The sequence below is a fragment of the Salmo trutta genome, unplaced genomic scaffold (genome assembly GCF_901001165.1).
Source record: "Salmo trutta unplaced genomic scaffold, fSalTru1.1, whole genome shotgun sequence".
NCBI classification, from domain to species: Eukaryota; Metazoa; Chordata; class Actinopteri; order Salmoniformes; family Salmonidae; genus Salmo; species Salmo trutta.
In genome coordinates, this window is record NW_021823073.1 from 1765207 (window position 1) to 1782706 (window position 17500).

The 17500-nt window shown below is 46.3% G+C and overlaps 1 protein-coding gene across 8 annotated transcripts in view; it reads left to right on the forward strand.

The window, feature by feature from the left end:
* LOC115188717 (dystrophin) overlaps positions 1-17500 on the forward strand; it is a 208717-nt gene that overhangs the window by 96091 nt on the left and 95126 nt on the right. For all 8 annotated transcript variants that reach the window (XM_029747452.1, XM_029747449.1, XM_029747450.1 and 5 more), the window contains 8 exons: positions 1658-1840; positions 3079-3213; positions 3976-4125; positions 9467-9628; positions 13946-14041; positions 14192-14365; positions 15823-15978; positions 16250-16420. In XM_029747452.1, coding sequence (XP_029603312.1) covers positions 1658-1840; positions 3079-3213; positions 3976-4125; positions 9467-9628; positions 13946-14041; positions 14192-14365; positions 15823-15978; positions 16250-16420 — 1227 coding nt within the window. The remainder of the gene's footprint in view (positions 1-1657; positions 1841-3078; positions 3214-3975; positions 4126-9466; positions 9629-13945; positions 14042-14191; positions 14366-15822; positions 15979-16249; positions 16421-17500) is intronic.

Consider the following 17500-nt stretch of genomic DNA (forward strand, 5'->3'; position numbering starts at 1 on the left):
CTGCCATCTCTTCATCTCTCTTTCTGTCTCCCTCCACTGTGCTCTCTCTCTCTCTCCCTCCCTGCCATCTCTTCATCTCTCTTTCTGTCTCCCTCCACTGTGCTCCTCTCTCTCTCTCTCCCTCCTGCCAATCTCTTCATCTCTTTCTGTCTCCCTCCACTGTGCTCTCTCTCTCCCCTCCTGCCATCTCTTCATCTCTCTTCTGTCTCCCTCCACTGTGCTCTCTCTCTCCCTCCTGCCATCTCTTCATCTCTCTTTCTGTCTCCCTCCACTGTGCTCTCTCTCTCTCCCTCCTGCCATCTCTTCATCTCTCTTTCTGTCTCCCTCCACTGTGCTCTCTCTCTCTCTCTCCCTCTCCCATCTCTTTCATCTCTCTTTCTGTCTCCCTCCACTGTGCTCTCTCTCTCTCCCTCCTGCCTCTCTTCATCTCTCTTTCTGTCTCCTCCACTGTAGCTCTCTCTCTCCCTCCTGCCATCTCTCATCTCTCTTTCTGTCTCCCTCCACTGTGCTCTCTCTCTCCCTCCTGCCATCTCTTCATCTCTCTTTCTGTCTCCCTCCACTGTGCTCTCTCTCTCTCTCTCCCTCCTGCCATCTCTTCATCTCTCTTTCTGTCTCCCTCCACTGTGCTCTCTCTCTCCCTCCTGCCATCTCTTCATCTCTCTTTCTGTCTCCCTCCACTGTGCTCTCTCTCTCCCTCCTGCCATCTCTTCATCTCTCTTTCTGTCTCCCTCCACTGTGCTCTCTCTCTCCCTCCTGCCATCTCTTCATCTCTCTTTCTGTCTCCCTCCACTGTGCTCTCTCTCTCTCTCTCCCTCCTGCCATCTCTTCATCTCTCTTTCTGTCTCCCTCCACTGTGCTCTCTCTCTCTCTCTCCCTCCTGCCATCTCTTCATCTCTCTTTCTGTCTCCCTCCACTGTGCTCTCTCTCTCTCTCTCCCTCCTGCCATCTCTTCATCTCTCTTTCTGTCTCCCTCCACTGTGCTCTCTCTCTCCTCTCTCCCTCCTGCCATCTCTTCATCTCTCTTTCTGTCTCCCTCCACTGTGCTCTCTCTCTCTCTCTCCCTCCTGCCATCTCTTCATCTCTCTTTCTGTCTCTCTCTGCGCTCTTTGTATCCCTTCATCTTCATCTTTTTATCTCTGTTTTCTCTCTCCCCCCTCTCCTACCCTCTCTCCCCTCTTGTGCCCTCACATTTTCTGTCTCACTTCTCCCTCTCTCCTCCCCTCTCTTTAATTCAATTCAATTTAAGGGCTTTATTGACATGGGAAACAAATGTTTACAATGCCAAAGCAAGTGAAATAGATAATAAACAGATGTGAAATAAACAATAAAAAATTAACAGTAAACATTACACTCACAAAAGTCTCTATCTGTCTCTCACTCCCTCCTCCATCCCCTCTCTCCTCCCCTCTCTTTATCTCTCTCTGTCTGTCTCTCACTCCCTCCTCCCTCTCCTCTCTCCTCCCCTCTCTTTATCTCTCTCTGTCTGTCTCTCACTCTCTCTTCCCTCCCCTCTCTCCTCCCCTCTCTTTATCTCTCTCTATCTGTCTCTCACTCCCTTCCCCTCTCTCCTTCTCTCTCTTTATCTCTATCTGTCTCTCACTCACTCCTACCTCCTCCCCTTTCTTAATCTCTCTCTATCTCTCTGTTCTCTCTGTAGAAGGGTCAAGAGGAGGTCCACTCTAAAGAGCTGAAGGTGAAGCTGCTGACTGACTCTGTGAACAGTTTCATCTCCAAAGCCCCTCCGGCCGCCCACGATGCCCTCAAGGCAGAGCTGGTCGTGCTGACCGCTAACTACCAGAGACTCTGCAGCCGCCTGGACGGCAAGTGTAAAACCCTGGAGGTACGATACCGGACAAATACCGGACAGATACTGGACAGATACTGGACAGATACTGGACAGATACTGGACAAATACTGGACAGATACTGGACAAATAGTGGACAGATACTGGACAGATACTGGACAGATACTGGACAAATACCGGACAGATACCGGACAAATACCGGACAGATACTGGACAGATACTGGACAGCTACCGGACAAATACTGGACAGATACTGGACAAATACTGGACAGATACTGGACAAATACCGGACAAGTACCGGATAGATACTAGACAAATACTGGACAGATACTGGACAGATACTGGACAGATACAGGACAAATACTGGACAGATACTGGACAGATACTGGACAGATACTGGACAGATACCGGACAGATACTGGACAGATACTGGACAGATACCGGACAGATATTGGACAGATATTGGACAGATACTGGACAGATACTGGACAGATACCGGACAAATACCGGACAGATACAGGACAAATACTGGATAGATACTGGACAGATACTGGACAGATACCGGACAAATACTGGACAGATACCGGACAAATACTGGACAGATACTGGACAAATACTGGACAGATACTGGACAAATACTGGACAGATACTGGACAGATACTGGACAGATACTGGACAAATACCGGACAAATACTGGACAGATACTGGACAAATACTGGACAGATACTGGACAAATACTGGACAAATACCGGACAAATACTGGACAGATACTGGACAAATACTGGACAGATACTGGACAAATACTGGACAGATACTGGACAAATACTGGACAGATACTGGACAGATACTGGACAGATACTGGACAGATACTGGACAAGTACCGGACAGATACCGGACAAATATTGGACAGATACCGGACAGATACAGCACACACACGCAGGCATGAGCACAGGCAGGCACACACACACACACACGCACATACACACACACACACTTCACTCCCTCTCACCTCTCTAATCCTGCCCTTCGTGGAGCTCTCACCTCACAAAATCAATGTTCCTGGTACGATTACAAACACATAGTACAATCTGTAGACGAAACCTAACAGAATATCAATGAGTCTTTGTTTCTCTCTTATCTGTTTTCATCTACTTTCACTGGACACATTTCACCCTCTATCACACACACAGACCATTTCTCTCTCACACTCACTCCTTTCTTTCTTTCTTTCATTCTGTTTGACCCTGTCTGTCTGTCTCTCCCCTGGACTGTAGGAGGTGTGGGCGTGTTGGTGTGAGCTGCTGTCCTACCTGGAGCAGGAGAACGGCTGGCTGGACCAGCTGGAGCAGAAGCTAGACGAGACAGACAGCATCCAGGGGGGAGCAGAGGAGCTCTCTGAGGCCCTTGATGTGAGCCACCTCTAACCTTTCATCTTTGACCTTTCACCACTGACAGACCCTCTCCTAGGGGTTCACCACACTCTCTCTGTCGCTATATCTTTCCTGGGGGGCTCCATTCATCAGCCTTCAGACTGCAGCTATTGACCAATAATGGCAGCAGCTACAGCCTCTGGTCATGGTTCATGTCAAAACCCAAAAGAGAGAAACTGTTTTCCCTAAGATTTGTCCTGAGGTAGTCATATCTATCTCTGTATTAGTTATACCAGGTACGGCCCAGAGTCAGTCATATCTATCTCTGTATTAGTGATACCAGGTACGGCCCATAGTCAGTCATACCTATCTCTGTATTAGTGATACCAGGTACGGCCCAGAGTCAGTCATACCTATCTCTGTATTAGTGATACCAGGTACGGCCCAGAGTCAGTCATATCTATCTCTGTATTAGTGATACCAGGTACGGCCCAGAGTCAGCCATATCTATCTCTGTATTAGTTATACCAGGTACGGCCCAGAGTCAGTCATATCTTTCTCTGTATTAGTGAAACCAGGTACGGCCCAGAGTCAGTCATATCTATCTCTGTATTAGTGATACCAGGTACGGCCCAGACAGAGGGAGGGTGAATATACTGGACACTGATTGGCCTAAACTAAAGGGTGTGTGTGTGTGTGTGTGTGTGTGTGTGTGTGTGTGTGTGTGTGTGTGTGTGTGTGTGTGTGTGTGTGTGTTGTGTGTGTGTGTGTGTGTGTGTGTGTGTGTGTGTGTGTGTCCAGGCCCTGGACACATTGCTGCGTCACCCTGAAGATGGGAGGAACCAGATCAGAGAGCTGTCTCAGACCCTGATGGACGGAGGAGTCCTGGATCAGCTGATCCAGCACAAACTAGAGGCCTTCAACACACGCTGGGATGAACTCATGCAGAGGGTGAGGTCTTCTCTGTGTTAAACATAAACACATACAGAGAGGCTGAGGCCTTCAACACACGCTGGGATGAACTCATGCAGAGGGTGAGGTCTTCTCTGTGTTAAACATAAACACATACAGAGAGGCTGAGGCCTTCAACACACGCTGGGATGAACTCATGCAGAGGGTGAGGTCTTCTCTGTGTTAAACATAAATACATACAGATGTAGGATCTTAATTCGATCACTCTTTTGTTACTGAGAATTTTCCTGCACAGTAGAAAATGCAAGCGTGTAGTGTATTCAAGGTTAAAAACGCTTCTGAAGTGTGTAATTTCCACTCTAAAATGTCAGACTTGATTTTCCCTAACAAAAAGGGTATTAACTTCTATGGGCTACGTGGAACGCTAGCGTCCCACCTGCGGGACACAGCCAGTGAAATATCTGGGCGGCAAATTCAAAAACAACAAAATGTCATAATTCAACTTTCTCAAACATACAACTATTTTACACCATTTTAAAGATACACTTCTCCTTGATGTAACCACATTGTCCAATTTCAAAAAGGCTTTACAGCGAAAGCAAAACATTAGATTATGTTAGGAGAGTACATAGACAAAAATAATCACACAGCCATTTTCCAAGCAAGGACATGTGTCAATAAAACCCAAAACACAGCTAAATGAAGCACTAACCTTTGACGATCTTCATCAGATGACACTCCTGGGACATTATGTTACACAATACATGTATGTTTTGTTCGATGAAGTTCATATTTATATCTAAAAACAGCATTTTACATTGGCGCATGATGTTCAGAAAATGTATTCCTGTCACATGTATCTTCGTCTTCTGACGATATAACGAAATCGTCGTCGGAAAAGGATGACCAATACGCAGCAGAGTCGATATAGTTCATCTTGAACATTTAATTAAATCAACACGAATACAAAAAACAACAAACAAGAAAACGAACGATAAACTGACAGTCTGCAAAGCATAGGCTCAACACAGAACAATCACCCACAAATAACAACCACAAACACACCCTAATATATGGGACTCTCAATCAAAGCAACATAGAAACACACTCACCAGACTAGACATAGAAATACATAAACATAGACTATAAACCAAAACCCCGGAAATACTAAATCAAACACCCTTTAACCAAACACACCACCCTGAACCACATAAAACAAATACCCTCTGTCACATCCTGACCAAACTACAATACTAATTAACCCTTATACTGGCCAGGACGTGACAATTCCCACCAAAACGGCCGGTGAATGTGCACATCAATTTACAAAAATACTCATCATAAACGTTGACAAAATATATAACAATTATTTCAAGAATTATAGATAGACTACTCCTGGATGCAACCGCTGTGTCAGCTTTTAAAATAGATTTACGGAGAAAGCACATTTTTCAATATTCTGAGTACATAGCTCGCCATCACAGAAAGCTATACAGACACCCGCCAAGTTCGGGGCAACCTAAACTCAGAATTAGTATTAGAAATATTCTCTTACCCTTGCTGATCTTCGTCAGAATGCACTCCCAAGACTGCTACTTCCACAATAATTTTTTTTGTTCTAAATACTCCATATTTATGTCCAAATACCTCCGTTTTGTTTGTGCGTTCAGAGCACTATCCAAAGGCATAATGCGCGAGCGCGGTGCCAGAGACGAAAAGTCAAAATGTTCCATTACCGTACTTAGAAGCATGCCAAACGCTATTTAAAAATCAATCTTTATGGTATTTTTAACGTAAAATTGCGCTAATATTCAAACTGGACAATAGAGTATTCATTCAAGGAGAACTCGCGTGAATGCGCATATCCAATCCCTTTGTTGCCAGGTAGTCCACTCAGGAACTGAGCTCCTATTATCTGCCCAGTGACAGGAGAATGCTCAAACCACTTTCTGAAGGCTTTTGACAGCCAATGGAAGCCTTAGGAAGTGCAATGTAACCCCACGGATACTGTAGTTTCGAAAGGGACTAGAAAGAAGAACTACAATTCTCAGATCCTCCACTTCCTAGTTGACTTTTTCTCACGTTTTTGCCTGCCATATAAGTTCTGTTATACTCACAGACACCATTCAAACAGTTTTAGAAACTTCAAAGTGTTTTCTATCCAAATCTACTAATAATATGCATATTCTAGTTTCTGGGCCAGAGTAGTAACCTGTTTAAATTGGGTACGTTTTTCATCTGGCTGTGAAAATACTGCCCCCTAGCCCAGACAGGTTAACACCTACAAAAAAATGTCCGTTAATTATTATCCACATAATAATTCACATTTCCTGTTGCTGCAGGATTATTTTCCTGCTGTAGCAAACTGGCTCAAATGAAGATCCTACATCTGTAAAGAGCTCTCTCACAATAAGGCTATGACAATCCCTGTATTCATTCTGCAGTCATGTGATCCTCTATGAAAGAACTGATTAATGCATAGCTCTTAAGCCTTTCTCCATTGTGTCAGTATCAGTGTGTCAGTATCAGTGTCTGTTAGTCTGTCTGTGTAGACTGACGTTTACTGGGGTCATGAAGTTCAGAGAATCCTCTTCCTGTATAGTTGTGATCTATAAAGGAGAATCCTCTTCCTGTATATTTGTGATCTACAAAGGAGAAGAGGTAGTGGTAGTTTATTAGTGGTGGCAGGTAGTAGTTTATTAGTGGTGGTAGGAAGTAGTTTATTAGTGGTGGTAGGTAGTAGTTTATTAGTGGTGGTAGATAGTAGTTTATTAGTGGTGGTAGGTAGTAGTTTATTAGTGGTGGTAGGTAGTAGTTTATTAGTGGTGGTAGGTAGTAGTTTATTAGTGGTGGTAGGTAGTAGTTTATTAGTGGTGGCAGGTAGTAGTTTATTAGTGGTGGGAGATAGTGGTTTATTAGTAGTAGTTTATTAGTGGTGGTAGATAGTAGTTTATTAGTGGTGGTAGGTAGTAGTTTATTAGTGGTGGTAGATAGTAGTTTATTAGTGGTGGCAGGTAGTAGTTTATTAGTGGTGGCAGGTAGTAGTTTATTAGTGGTGGTAGGTAGTAGTTTATTAGTGGTGGTAGGTAGTAGTTTATTAGTGGTGGTAGATAGTAGTTTATTAGTGGTGGTAGGTAGTAGTTTATTAGTGGTGGTAGGTAGTAGTTTATTAGTGGTGGTAGGTAGTAGTTTATTAGTGGTGGCAGGTAGTAGTTTATTAGTGGTGGTAGGTAGTAGTTTATTAGTGGTGGTAGGTAGTCGTTTATTAGTAGTAGTTTATTAGTGGTGGTAGGTAGTAGTTTATTAGTGGTGGTAGGTAGTCGTTTATTAGTGGTGGTAGGTAGTCGTTTATTAGTGGTGGTAGATAGTAGTTTATTAGTGGTGGCAGATAGTAGTTTATTAGTGGTGGTAGGTAGTAGTTTATTAGTGGTGGTAGATAGTAGTATAGTGGGTAGTAGTAGTTTATTAGTGGTGGTAGGTAGTAGTTTATTAGTGGTGGTAGGTAGTAGTTTATTAGTGGTGGTAGGTAGTAGTTTATTAGTGGTGGTAGGTAGTAGTTTAGTAGTGGTGGTAGGTAGTAGTTTATTAGTGGTGGTAGGTAGTAGTTATTAGTGGTGGTAGATAGTAGTTTATTAGTGGTGGTAGGTAGTAGTTTATTAGTGGTGGTAGGTAGTAGTTTATTAGTGGTGGTAGGTAGTAGTTTATTAGTGGTGGTAGGTAGTCGTTTATTAGTAGTAGTTTATTAGTGGTGGTAGATAGTAGTTTATTAGTGGTGGTAGGTAGTAGTTTATTAGTGGTGGTAGGTAGTAGTTTATTAGTGGTGGTAGGTAGTAGTTTATTAGTGGTGGTAGGTAGTAGTTTATTAGTGGTGGTAGGTAGTAGTTTATTAGTGGTGGTAGGTAGTAGTTTATTAGTGGTGGTAGGTAGTAGTTTATTAGTGGTGGTAGGTAGTAGTTTATTAGTGGTGGTAGGTAGTAGTTTATTAGTGGTGGCAGGTAGTAGTTTATTAGTGGTGGTAGGTAGTAGTTTATTAGTGGTGGTAGGTAGTAGTTTATTAGTGGTGGTAGGTAGTAGTTTATTAGTGGTGGTAGGTAGTCGTTTATTAGTAGTAGTTTAGTGGTGGTAGATAGTAGTTATTAGTGGTGGTAGGTAGTAGTTTATTAGTGGTGGTAAGTAGTAGTTTATTAGTGGTGGTAGATAGTGGTTATTAGTGGTGGTAGGTAGTAGTTTATTAGTGGTGGTAGGTAGTAGTTTATTAGTGGTGGTAGGTAGTCGTTTATTAGTGGTGGTAGGTAGTCGTTTATTAGTGGTGGTAGATAGTAGTTTATTAGTGGTGGTAGATAGTGGTTTATTAGTAGTAGTTTATTAGTGGTGGTAGATAGTGGTTTATTAGTAGTAGTTTATTAGTGGTGGTAGATAGTAGTTTATTAGTGGTGGTAGGTAGTGGTTTATTAGTGGTGGCAGGTAGTGGTTTATTAGTGGTGGTAGGTAGTAGTTTATTAGTGGTGGTAGGTAGTAGTTTATTAGTGGTGGTAGGTAGTAGTTTATTAGTGGTGGTAGGTAGTAGTTTATTAGTGGTGGCAGGTAGTAGTTTATTAGTGGTGGTAGGTAGTAGTTTATTAGTGGTGGCAGGTAGTAGTTTATTAGTGGTGGTAGGTAGTAGTTTATTAGTGGTGGTAGATAGTAGTTTATTAGTGGTGGTAGGTAGTAGTTTATTAGTGGTGGTAGGTAGTAGTTTATTAGTGGTGGTAAGTAGTAGTTTATTAGTGGTGGTAGATAGTGGTTTATTAGTGGTGGTAGGTAGTAGTTTATTAGTGGTGGTAGGTAGTCGTTTATTAGTGGGGGTAGATAGTAGTTTATTAGTGGTGGTAGGTAGTAGTTTATTAGTGGTGGTAGGTAGTAGTTTATTAGTGGTGGTAGGTAGTAGTTTATTAGTGGTGGTAGGTAGTAGTTTATTAGTGGTGGTAGGTAGTAGTTTAGTGTGGATCAGTAGGACTATACATAGACTGTTAGCCCCTGGGATTAGAGAGACTCACACAGAGAGAGAGAGAGGGAGGGATAATGATTACATCGTCATTGTGAAGCACAAGCAGTGAAAGGTTTCCGTTAGTTAAACCCTACCGAGGAGAGGAACAACGTTAGAACAATAAGTGTGTTTACATCTCCTTCAGACCTGGTTTGATGAGTCCATCCTTCAAGAAGGTATGTGTGTGTGTGTGTGTGTGTGTGTGTGTGTGTGTGTGTGTGTGTGTGTGTGTGTGTGTGTGTGTGGTGTGTGTGTGTGTGTGTGTGTGCGCGTGTGTTTGCCTGTTTTGCTCTTAAATTTAGCTTTCACTTGTGTCTCTGTGTGTCTCTGTGTGTCTCTGTGTGCGTTTCTCAGGCGGTTCGGCAGCAACAGCAGCTGGAGAGGAGTGTGCAGTGGGCCCAGGAGAATGACAAGACGCTGCGTCTCATCAATGACTCTCTGGACGCCACCGACCGCCACCTGTCTGCCTACATCGCTGACCACATCGACGCAGCACAGATACCACAGGAGGCACAGGTTAGGGGGGATTGGGAGGGTGTTTGTGGAGAGGGGTGTGTGTGTGGAGGGGTGTCTGTGTGTGTTGGAGATGTGTGTGTGTGTGTGTGTGTTGGAGTGGTGTGTGTGTGTGTGTTGGAGTGGTGTGTGTGTGTGTGTTGGAGTGGTGTGTGTGTGTGTGTGTGTGTGTGTGTGTTGGAGTGGTGTTTGTGTGTTGGAGTTGTGTGTGTGTGTGTGTGTGTGTGTGTGTGTGTGTGTGTGTGTGTGTTGGAGTGGTGTGTGTGTTGGAGTGGTGTGTGTGTGTGTTGGAGTGGTGTGTGTGTGTGTGTGTGTGTGTGTGTGTGTGTGTTGGAGTGGTGTGTGTGTTGAGTGGTGTGTGTGTGTGTTGGAGTGGTGTGTGTGTGTGTGTATGTGTGTTGGAGTGGTGTGTGTGTGTTGGAGTGGTGTGTGTGTGTGTTGGAGTGGTGTGTGTGTGTGTTGGAGTGGTGTGTGTGTGTGTTGGAGTGTGTGTGTGTGTGTGGAGTGGTGTGTGTGTGTGTGTTGGAGTGGTGTGTGTGTGTGTGTGTTGGAGTGGTGTGTGTGTGTGTTGGAGTGGTGTGTGTGTGTGTTGGAGTGGTGTGTGTGTATGTGTGTGTGTGTGTGTGTGTGTTGGAGTGGTGTGTGTGTGTGTGTTGGAGGGGTGTGTGTATGTGTGTGTGTGTTGGAGTGGTGTGTGTGTGTGTGTGTGTGTGTGTGTGTGTGTGTGTGTGTGTTGGAGTGGTGTGTGTGTGTGTTGGAGTGGTGTGTGTATGTGTGTGTGTGTGTTGGAGTGGTGTGTGTGTGTGTCTGTGTGTCTGTGTGTGTGTGTGTGTGTGTGTGTGTGTGTGTGTGTGTGTGTGTGTGTGTGTTGGAGTGGTGTGTGTGTGTGTTGGAGTGGTGGTGTATGTGTGTGTGTGTTGGAGTGGTGTGTGTGTGTGTGTGTGTGTGTGTGTGTGTGTGTGTGTGTGTGTGTGTGTGTGTGTGTGTGTGTGTGTGTGTGTGTGTGTGTGCCAGTAGAACTATTAGTATCTCCATGGACATTCTCCCTCCAGCCGTTGTGTTTAGTCATCTAGCTACTGTCTCTGTCCTGAATGATCTCCTTTAGTGAACCCGGTTCACTGGCCAGCTCCAAGCCTAATTCAGACTGTGGAGATGTTTCTACAGCGCCCCCAGGGTCCTTTTATCCCTTCACCACACACACACACACACACACACACACACACACACACACACACACACACACACACACACACACACACACCTACACACACACACCACACACACACACATATGCGTGTTCTCACCCATCCATCCACCCGCAAGCACACACACACACACACACACACACACACACATACACACACACACACACTCCCCGTCCCACTCCTGAATTGAACATGGGGAGCAGAGCCCAGTAACACAGAGCCAAGCCAATAACACAGAGCCCAGTAACACAGAGCCCAGGAACACAGAACCCAGTGACACAGAGTCCAGTAACACAGAGCCCAGTAACACAGAGCCCAGTAACACAGAACCCAGTGACACAGAGCCCAGTAACACAGAGCCCAGTAACACAGAACCCAGTAACACAGAACCCAGTAACACAGAGTCCAGTAACACAGAGCGAGTGAGATTAACTACACACACACACATACACACACACACACACACACACACACACGCAGACACAAACTCTAGAGTTGAGAGATAAAAATTATGGGATTTCAATGGTAGTTGATTGTAACACCTTGAATTCCTCTAAACAGGAACATGCCAGAGAGCTGAACCAAAACAGAAACATGCCAGAGAGCTGAACCTCCAAACAGAAACATGCCAGAGAGCTGAACCTCCAAACAGAAACATGCCAGAGAGCTGAACCTCCAAACAGAAACATGCCAGAGAGCTGAACCCAAACAGAAACATGCCAGAGAGCTGAACCTCCAAACAGAAACATGCCAGAGAGCTGAACCCAAACAGAAATATGCCAGAGAGCTGAACCCAAACAAAAACATGCCAGAGAGCTGAACCCAAACAGAAACATGCCAGAGAGCTGAACCCAAACAGAAACATGCCAGAGAGCTGAACCCAAACAGAAACATGCCAGAGAGCTGAACCCAAACAGAAACATGCCAGAGAGCTGAACCCAAACAGAAACATGCCAGAGAGCTGAACCTCCAAACAGAAACATGCCAGAGAGCTGAACCTCCAAACAGAAACATGCCAGAGAGCTGAACCCAAACAGAAACATGCCAGAGAGCTGAACCTCCAAACAGAAACATGCCAGAGAGCTGAACCTCCAAACAGAAACATGCCAGAGAGCTGAATCTCCAAACAGAAACATGCCAGAGAGTTTAACCTCCAAACAGAAACATGCCAGAGAGCTGAACCCAAACAGAAACATGCCAGAGAGCTGAACCTCCAAACAGAAACATGCCAGAGAGCTGAACCCAAACAGAAACATGCCAGATAACTGAACCCAAACAGAAACATGCCAGAGAGCTGAACCCAAACAGAAACATGCCAGAGAGCTGAACCCAAACAGAAACATGCCAGAGAGCTGAACCTCCAAACAGAAACATGCCAGAGAGCTGAACCTCCAAACAGAAACATGCCAGAGAGTTGAACCTCCAAACAGAAACATGCCAGAGAGCTGAACCCAAACAGAAACATGCCAGAGAGCTGAACCTCCAAACAGAAACATGCCAGAGCGCTGAACCCAAACAGAAACATGCCAGAGAACTGAACCCAAACAGAAACATGCCAGAGAGCTGAACCTCCAAACAGAAACATGCCAGAGAGCTGAACCTCCAAACAGAAACATGCCAGAGAGCTGAACCTTCAAACAGAAACATGCCAGAGAGCTGAACCTCCAAACAGGAAGAGCAGAACACAGGGGACAGAACAGAACACAGGGGACAGAGCAGAACACAGGGGATAGAGCAGAACACGGGGGACAGAGCAGAACACGGGGGACAGAGCAGAACACGGGGGACGGAGTAGAACACGGGGGACAAAACAGAACACAGGGACAGAGCAGAACACAGGGGACAGAGCGGAACACAGGGGACAGAGCAGAACACGGGGGACAGAACAGAACACGGGGGACAGAACAGAACACGGGGGACAGAGCAGAACACAGAGGACTGAGCAGAACACAGAGGACAGAGCAGAACACAGGGGACAGAGCAGAACACAGGGGACAGAGCAGAACACAGGGGACAGAGTAGAACACAGGGACAGAACAGAACACAGGGACAGAACAGAACACAGGGACAGAGTAGAACACTAGGACAGAGTAGAACACAGGGACAGAGTAGAACACAGGGGACAGAACAGAACACAGGGACAGGGCAGAACACAGGTGACAGAACAGAACACAGGGATAGAGCAGAACACAGGGGACAGAACAGAACACGGGGGACAGAACAGAACACAGGGGACAGAACAGAACACAGGGGACAGAACAGAACACAGGGGACAGAGCAGAACACATGGGACAGAGTAGAAGACGGGGGACAGAACAGAACACAGTAGAACACAGGGGACAGAACAGAACACATAACACGGGGGACAGAGCAGGACACGGGGGACAGAGCAGAACACAGGGGACAGAACAGAACACAGGGACAGAGCAGAACACAGGGACAGAGCAGAACACAGTGGACAGAACAGGGACAGGGACAGAGCAGAACACAGGGGACAGAGTAGAACACAGGGACAGAACAGAACACAGGGACAGGGCAGAATACAGGGGAAAGAGTAGAACACGGGACAGAACAGAACACAGGGGACCGAACAGAACACAGGGGACAGAACAGAACACAGGGGATAGAACAGAACACTGGGGACAGAGCAGGACACGGGGGACAGAGTAGAACACAGGGGACAGAGCAGGACACGGGGGACAGAACAGAACACAGGGGACAGAGCAGGACACGGGGGACAGAGTAGAACACAGGGGACAGAGCAGGACACGGGGGACAGAACAGAACACAGGGATAGAGCAGAACACAGGGGACAGAGCAGAACACAGAACACAGGGATAGAGCAGAACACAGGGGACAGAGCAGAACACAGGGACAGGGCAGAACACAGAACACAGGGATAGAGCAGAACACAGGGGACAGAGCAGGACACGGGGACAGAACAGAACACAGGGACAGAGTAGAGAATAGATGAGACTGGTGGAGATTCTCTGTGTTATTTTCTCTCTTTAATTCTCCTCAAACCTTGAGGCTGTCCTCCCCCATGTGGTAGAGGGATGGAGGTGCATGGGAATGAGTGTGTGGGTTCTGATTGGCTGTGTTTTGTTTGAAACAGAAGATCCAGACAGAGCTGAATGGTCACGAGGCGACTCTGGAAGACATGAAGAAGAAGAATACAGAGAGAGTAGCAGCCCAGATCCACCTGATACAGGTCACACACACACACACACACACACACACACACACAGTGTCTCTCTCTCTCTCTCTCTATCTCTCGCTCTCTCTCTATCTCTCTCTCTCTATATATATATATATATATATATATATGTATATATATATAATCTTTCTTCTGCCCCTGTAGAAGAAACTCCAGGAGGTGTGTGTGAAGTTCAGGCTCTTCCAGAAACCTGCGAACTTCGACCAGCGCCTCTCAGAGTGTGAGAGGGTTCTCTGGGATGTGAAGGCACAGCTGGGGGTGTTGGACATACGCAGCGTGGAACAGGACGTGGTGCAGTCACAGTTGGAACAATGCATGGTGGGTAATCAATCAGTAATCAATCACACACTGCAGGGAAAAACACCTGCCAAGTAGTGATTTCACCTGCTGAGTAGTGATGTCACCTGCCGAGTAATGATGTCACCTGCTGAGTAGTGATGTCACCTGCTGAATAGTGATGTCATCTGCCGAGTAATGATGTCACCTGCTGAGTAGTGATGTGACCTGCTGAGTAGTGATGTCACCTGCTGAATAGTGATGTCATCTGCCGAGTAATGATGTCACCTGCTGAGTAGTGATGTCACCTGCCGAGTAGTGATGTCACCTGCTGAGTAATGATGTCACCTGCCGAGTAGTGATGTCACCTGCCGAGTAGTGATGTCACCTGCCGAGTAGTGATGTCACCTGACGAGTAATGATGTCACCTGCCGAGTAGTGATGTCACCTGCTGAATAGTGATGTCATCTGCCGAGTAATGATGTCACCTGCTGAGTAGTGATGTGACCTGCTGAGTAGTGATGTCACCTGCTGAATAGTGATGTCATCTGCCGAGTAATGATGTCACCTGCTGAGTAGTGATGTCACCTGCCGAGTAGTGATGTCACCTGCTGAGTAATGATGTCACCTGCCGAGTAGTGATGTCACCTGCCGAGTAGTGATGTCACCTGCCGAGTAGTGATGTCACCTGCCGAGTAGTGATGTCACCTGCTAGTTCCTGGTAGTTCCTGGTAGTTCCTGCTAGTTCCTGCTGGTTCCTGCTAGTTCCTGCTAGTTCCTGCTGGTTCCTGGTAGTCCTGCTAGTTCCTGCTCGTTCCTGCTGGTTCCTGGTAGTCCTGCTAGTTCCTGCTAGTCCTGCTAGTTCCTGCTGGTTCCTGGTAGTCCTGCTAGTTCCTGCTGGTTCCTGGTAGACCTGCTAGTTCCTGCTAGTTCCTGGTAGTCCTGCTGGTTCCTGGTAGTTCCTGCTGGTTCCTGCTAGTTCCTGGTAGTCCTGCTAGTTCCTGCTAGTCCTGCTAGTTCCTGCTGGTTCCTGGTAGTTCCTGCTGGTTCCTGGTAGTCCTGCTAGTTCCTGCTAGTCCTGCTAGGGCCAGGCTCATTTCAGATTTCTAGCCTCACAGATTGTTTTTGGGATAATACACTCTTAGAAAAAAGGGTTCCAAAAGGGTTCTTCAACGGTCCCCAAACATTTCATTACAGTTGAAATCATGTTGTTTTCAAATGAGTTGTTTCTTTACAGCGGAGTCTCCTTTATTGATCAAGAACTGGGCATGACTGATTTAATATTGTGTTATTAGCAGTGTGCATCTCTCTCTCTCCTCCTTCCCCCCCCCCCTCTCTCTCTCTCTCTCTCTCTCTCTCTCTTCTCCTTCCCCCCTCTCTCTTTCTCCTTCCCTCTCTCTCTCTCCTCCTTCCCTCTCTCTCTCTCTCTCCTCCTTCCCTCTCTCTCCTTCCTCCCATCCCTCCTCCCTCTCCTCCCCCTCTCCTTCCCTCCGATACAGAAGTTGTATAAAGGTTTGAGTGAGGTGAAGTTGGAGGTAGAGACAGTGATAAAGACAGGAAGACAGATCGTTCAGAGACAGCAGACCGAGAAGCCTAAAGAGCTGGACGACAGACTCACTGCCCTCAAGCTGCTCTATAATCAACTGGGCGCGCAGGTCAGTGGCATCAGCCAATAGCACGCCTCAACCTAAATCCACTGCCTCTCATACAGTGCCACTGATTGGTTTACCTGGCCACAAAGGATTCTGGGAGATGGAGTATGGTGTGATTTTTAGTTTTTGTTTGGGGTGGGCCTTTTTTAAGTCGGGGAATAAATCAAGTTTATTTGAATGTAAAAGAATTGAATTGAATTCAGAGTGATTGATTAGATGAAGTTGATTAAATTAGAAGTGAATGACAGGTGGAAGGTGTGTTTGTGTCTGTCAGGTGACGGAGGGAAAACAGGAACTAGAGAAGAGTCTGAAGTTGTCCAGGAAACTGCGTAAGGAGTTAAACAGCCTGACAGAGTGGCTAGCTGCTACGGACGCTGAGCTGACTAGGAGGTCTGCTGTGGAGGGGATGCCCAGTGATCTAGAGGCTGAGCTGGACTGGGCCAAGGTAGGAGGCCAAGCACAAACACACAAACCACAAGATACATAGGGATTTCCACCTGTGTTGTGTCATCTCCCAGCTCCAGTAAGGTGGTGTGTAGGTGGTGTGTAGGTGGTGTGTAAGTGGTGTGTAAGTGGTGTGTAAGTGGTGTGTAGGTGGTGTGTAGGTGGTGTGTAAGTGGTGTGTAAGTGGTGTGTAAGTGGTGTGTAGGTGGTGTGTAAGTGGTGTGTAAGTGGTGTGTAGGTGGTGTGTAGGTGGTGTGTAAGTGGTGTGTAAGTGGTGTGTAGGTGGTGTGTAGGTGTGTAAGTGGTGTGTAAGTGGTGTGTAAGTGGTGTGTAGGTGGTGTGTAGGTGGTGTGTAGGTGTGTGTAAGTGGTGTGTAGGTGGTGTGTAGGTGGTGTGTAAGGGGTGTGTAAGTGGTGTGTAAGTGGTGTGTAGGTGGTGTGTAGGTGGTGTGTAAGTGGTGTGTAGGTGGTGTGTAGGTGGTGTGTAAGGGGTGTGTAAGTGGTGTGTAGGTGGTGTGTAGGTGGTGTGTAGGTGGTGTGTAAGTGGTGTGTAAGTGGTGTAATGACAAGGGTTATCTCCGTGGGGAAGGAGGTCAGAGGGCTGGCAGAGGACACCTGCTCTGAATCTATTCTCTCTCTGCTGCTGCTGAGGCCTTTCTTCCCAAATTACACCCTAGTCCCTATATAGTGCACTACTTTAGACCAGGACAATAGGCTCTGTTCTCTATATAGTGCACTACTTTAGACCAGGACCATAGGGCTCTGTTCTCTATATAGTGCACTACTTTAGACCAGGACCATAGGCTCTGTTCTCTATATAGTGCACTACTTTAGACCAGGACCATAGGGCTCTGTTCCCTATATAGTGCACGACTTTAGACCAGGACCATAGGGCTCTGTTCCCTATATAGTGAAGTACTTTAGACCAGGGTCCCCATGTTAAGGGAATAGGTTGTCATTTGGGACGCAGCCTGTTTTCCTAGATGGCCTGGTTGGTTGCCTTGCAACACGATCGCTGTCAGTAAACAAACGGCTGATTGTCTGGTGAATTTACAGGCTTCTATTTCCATCAGTCCATCAAC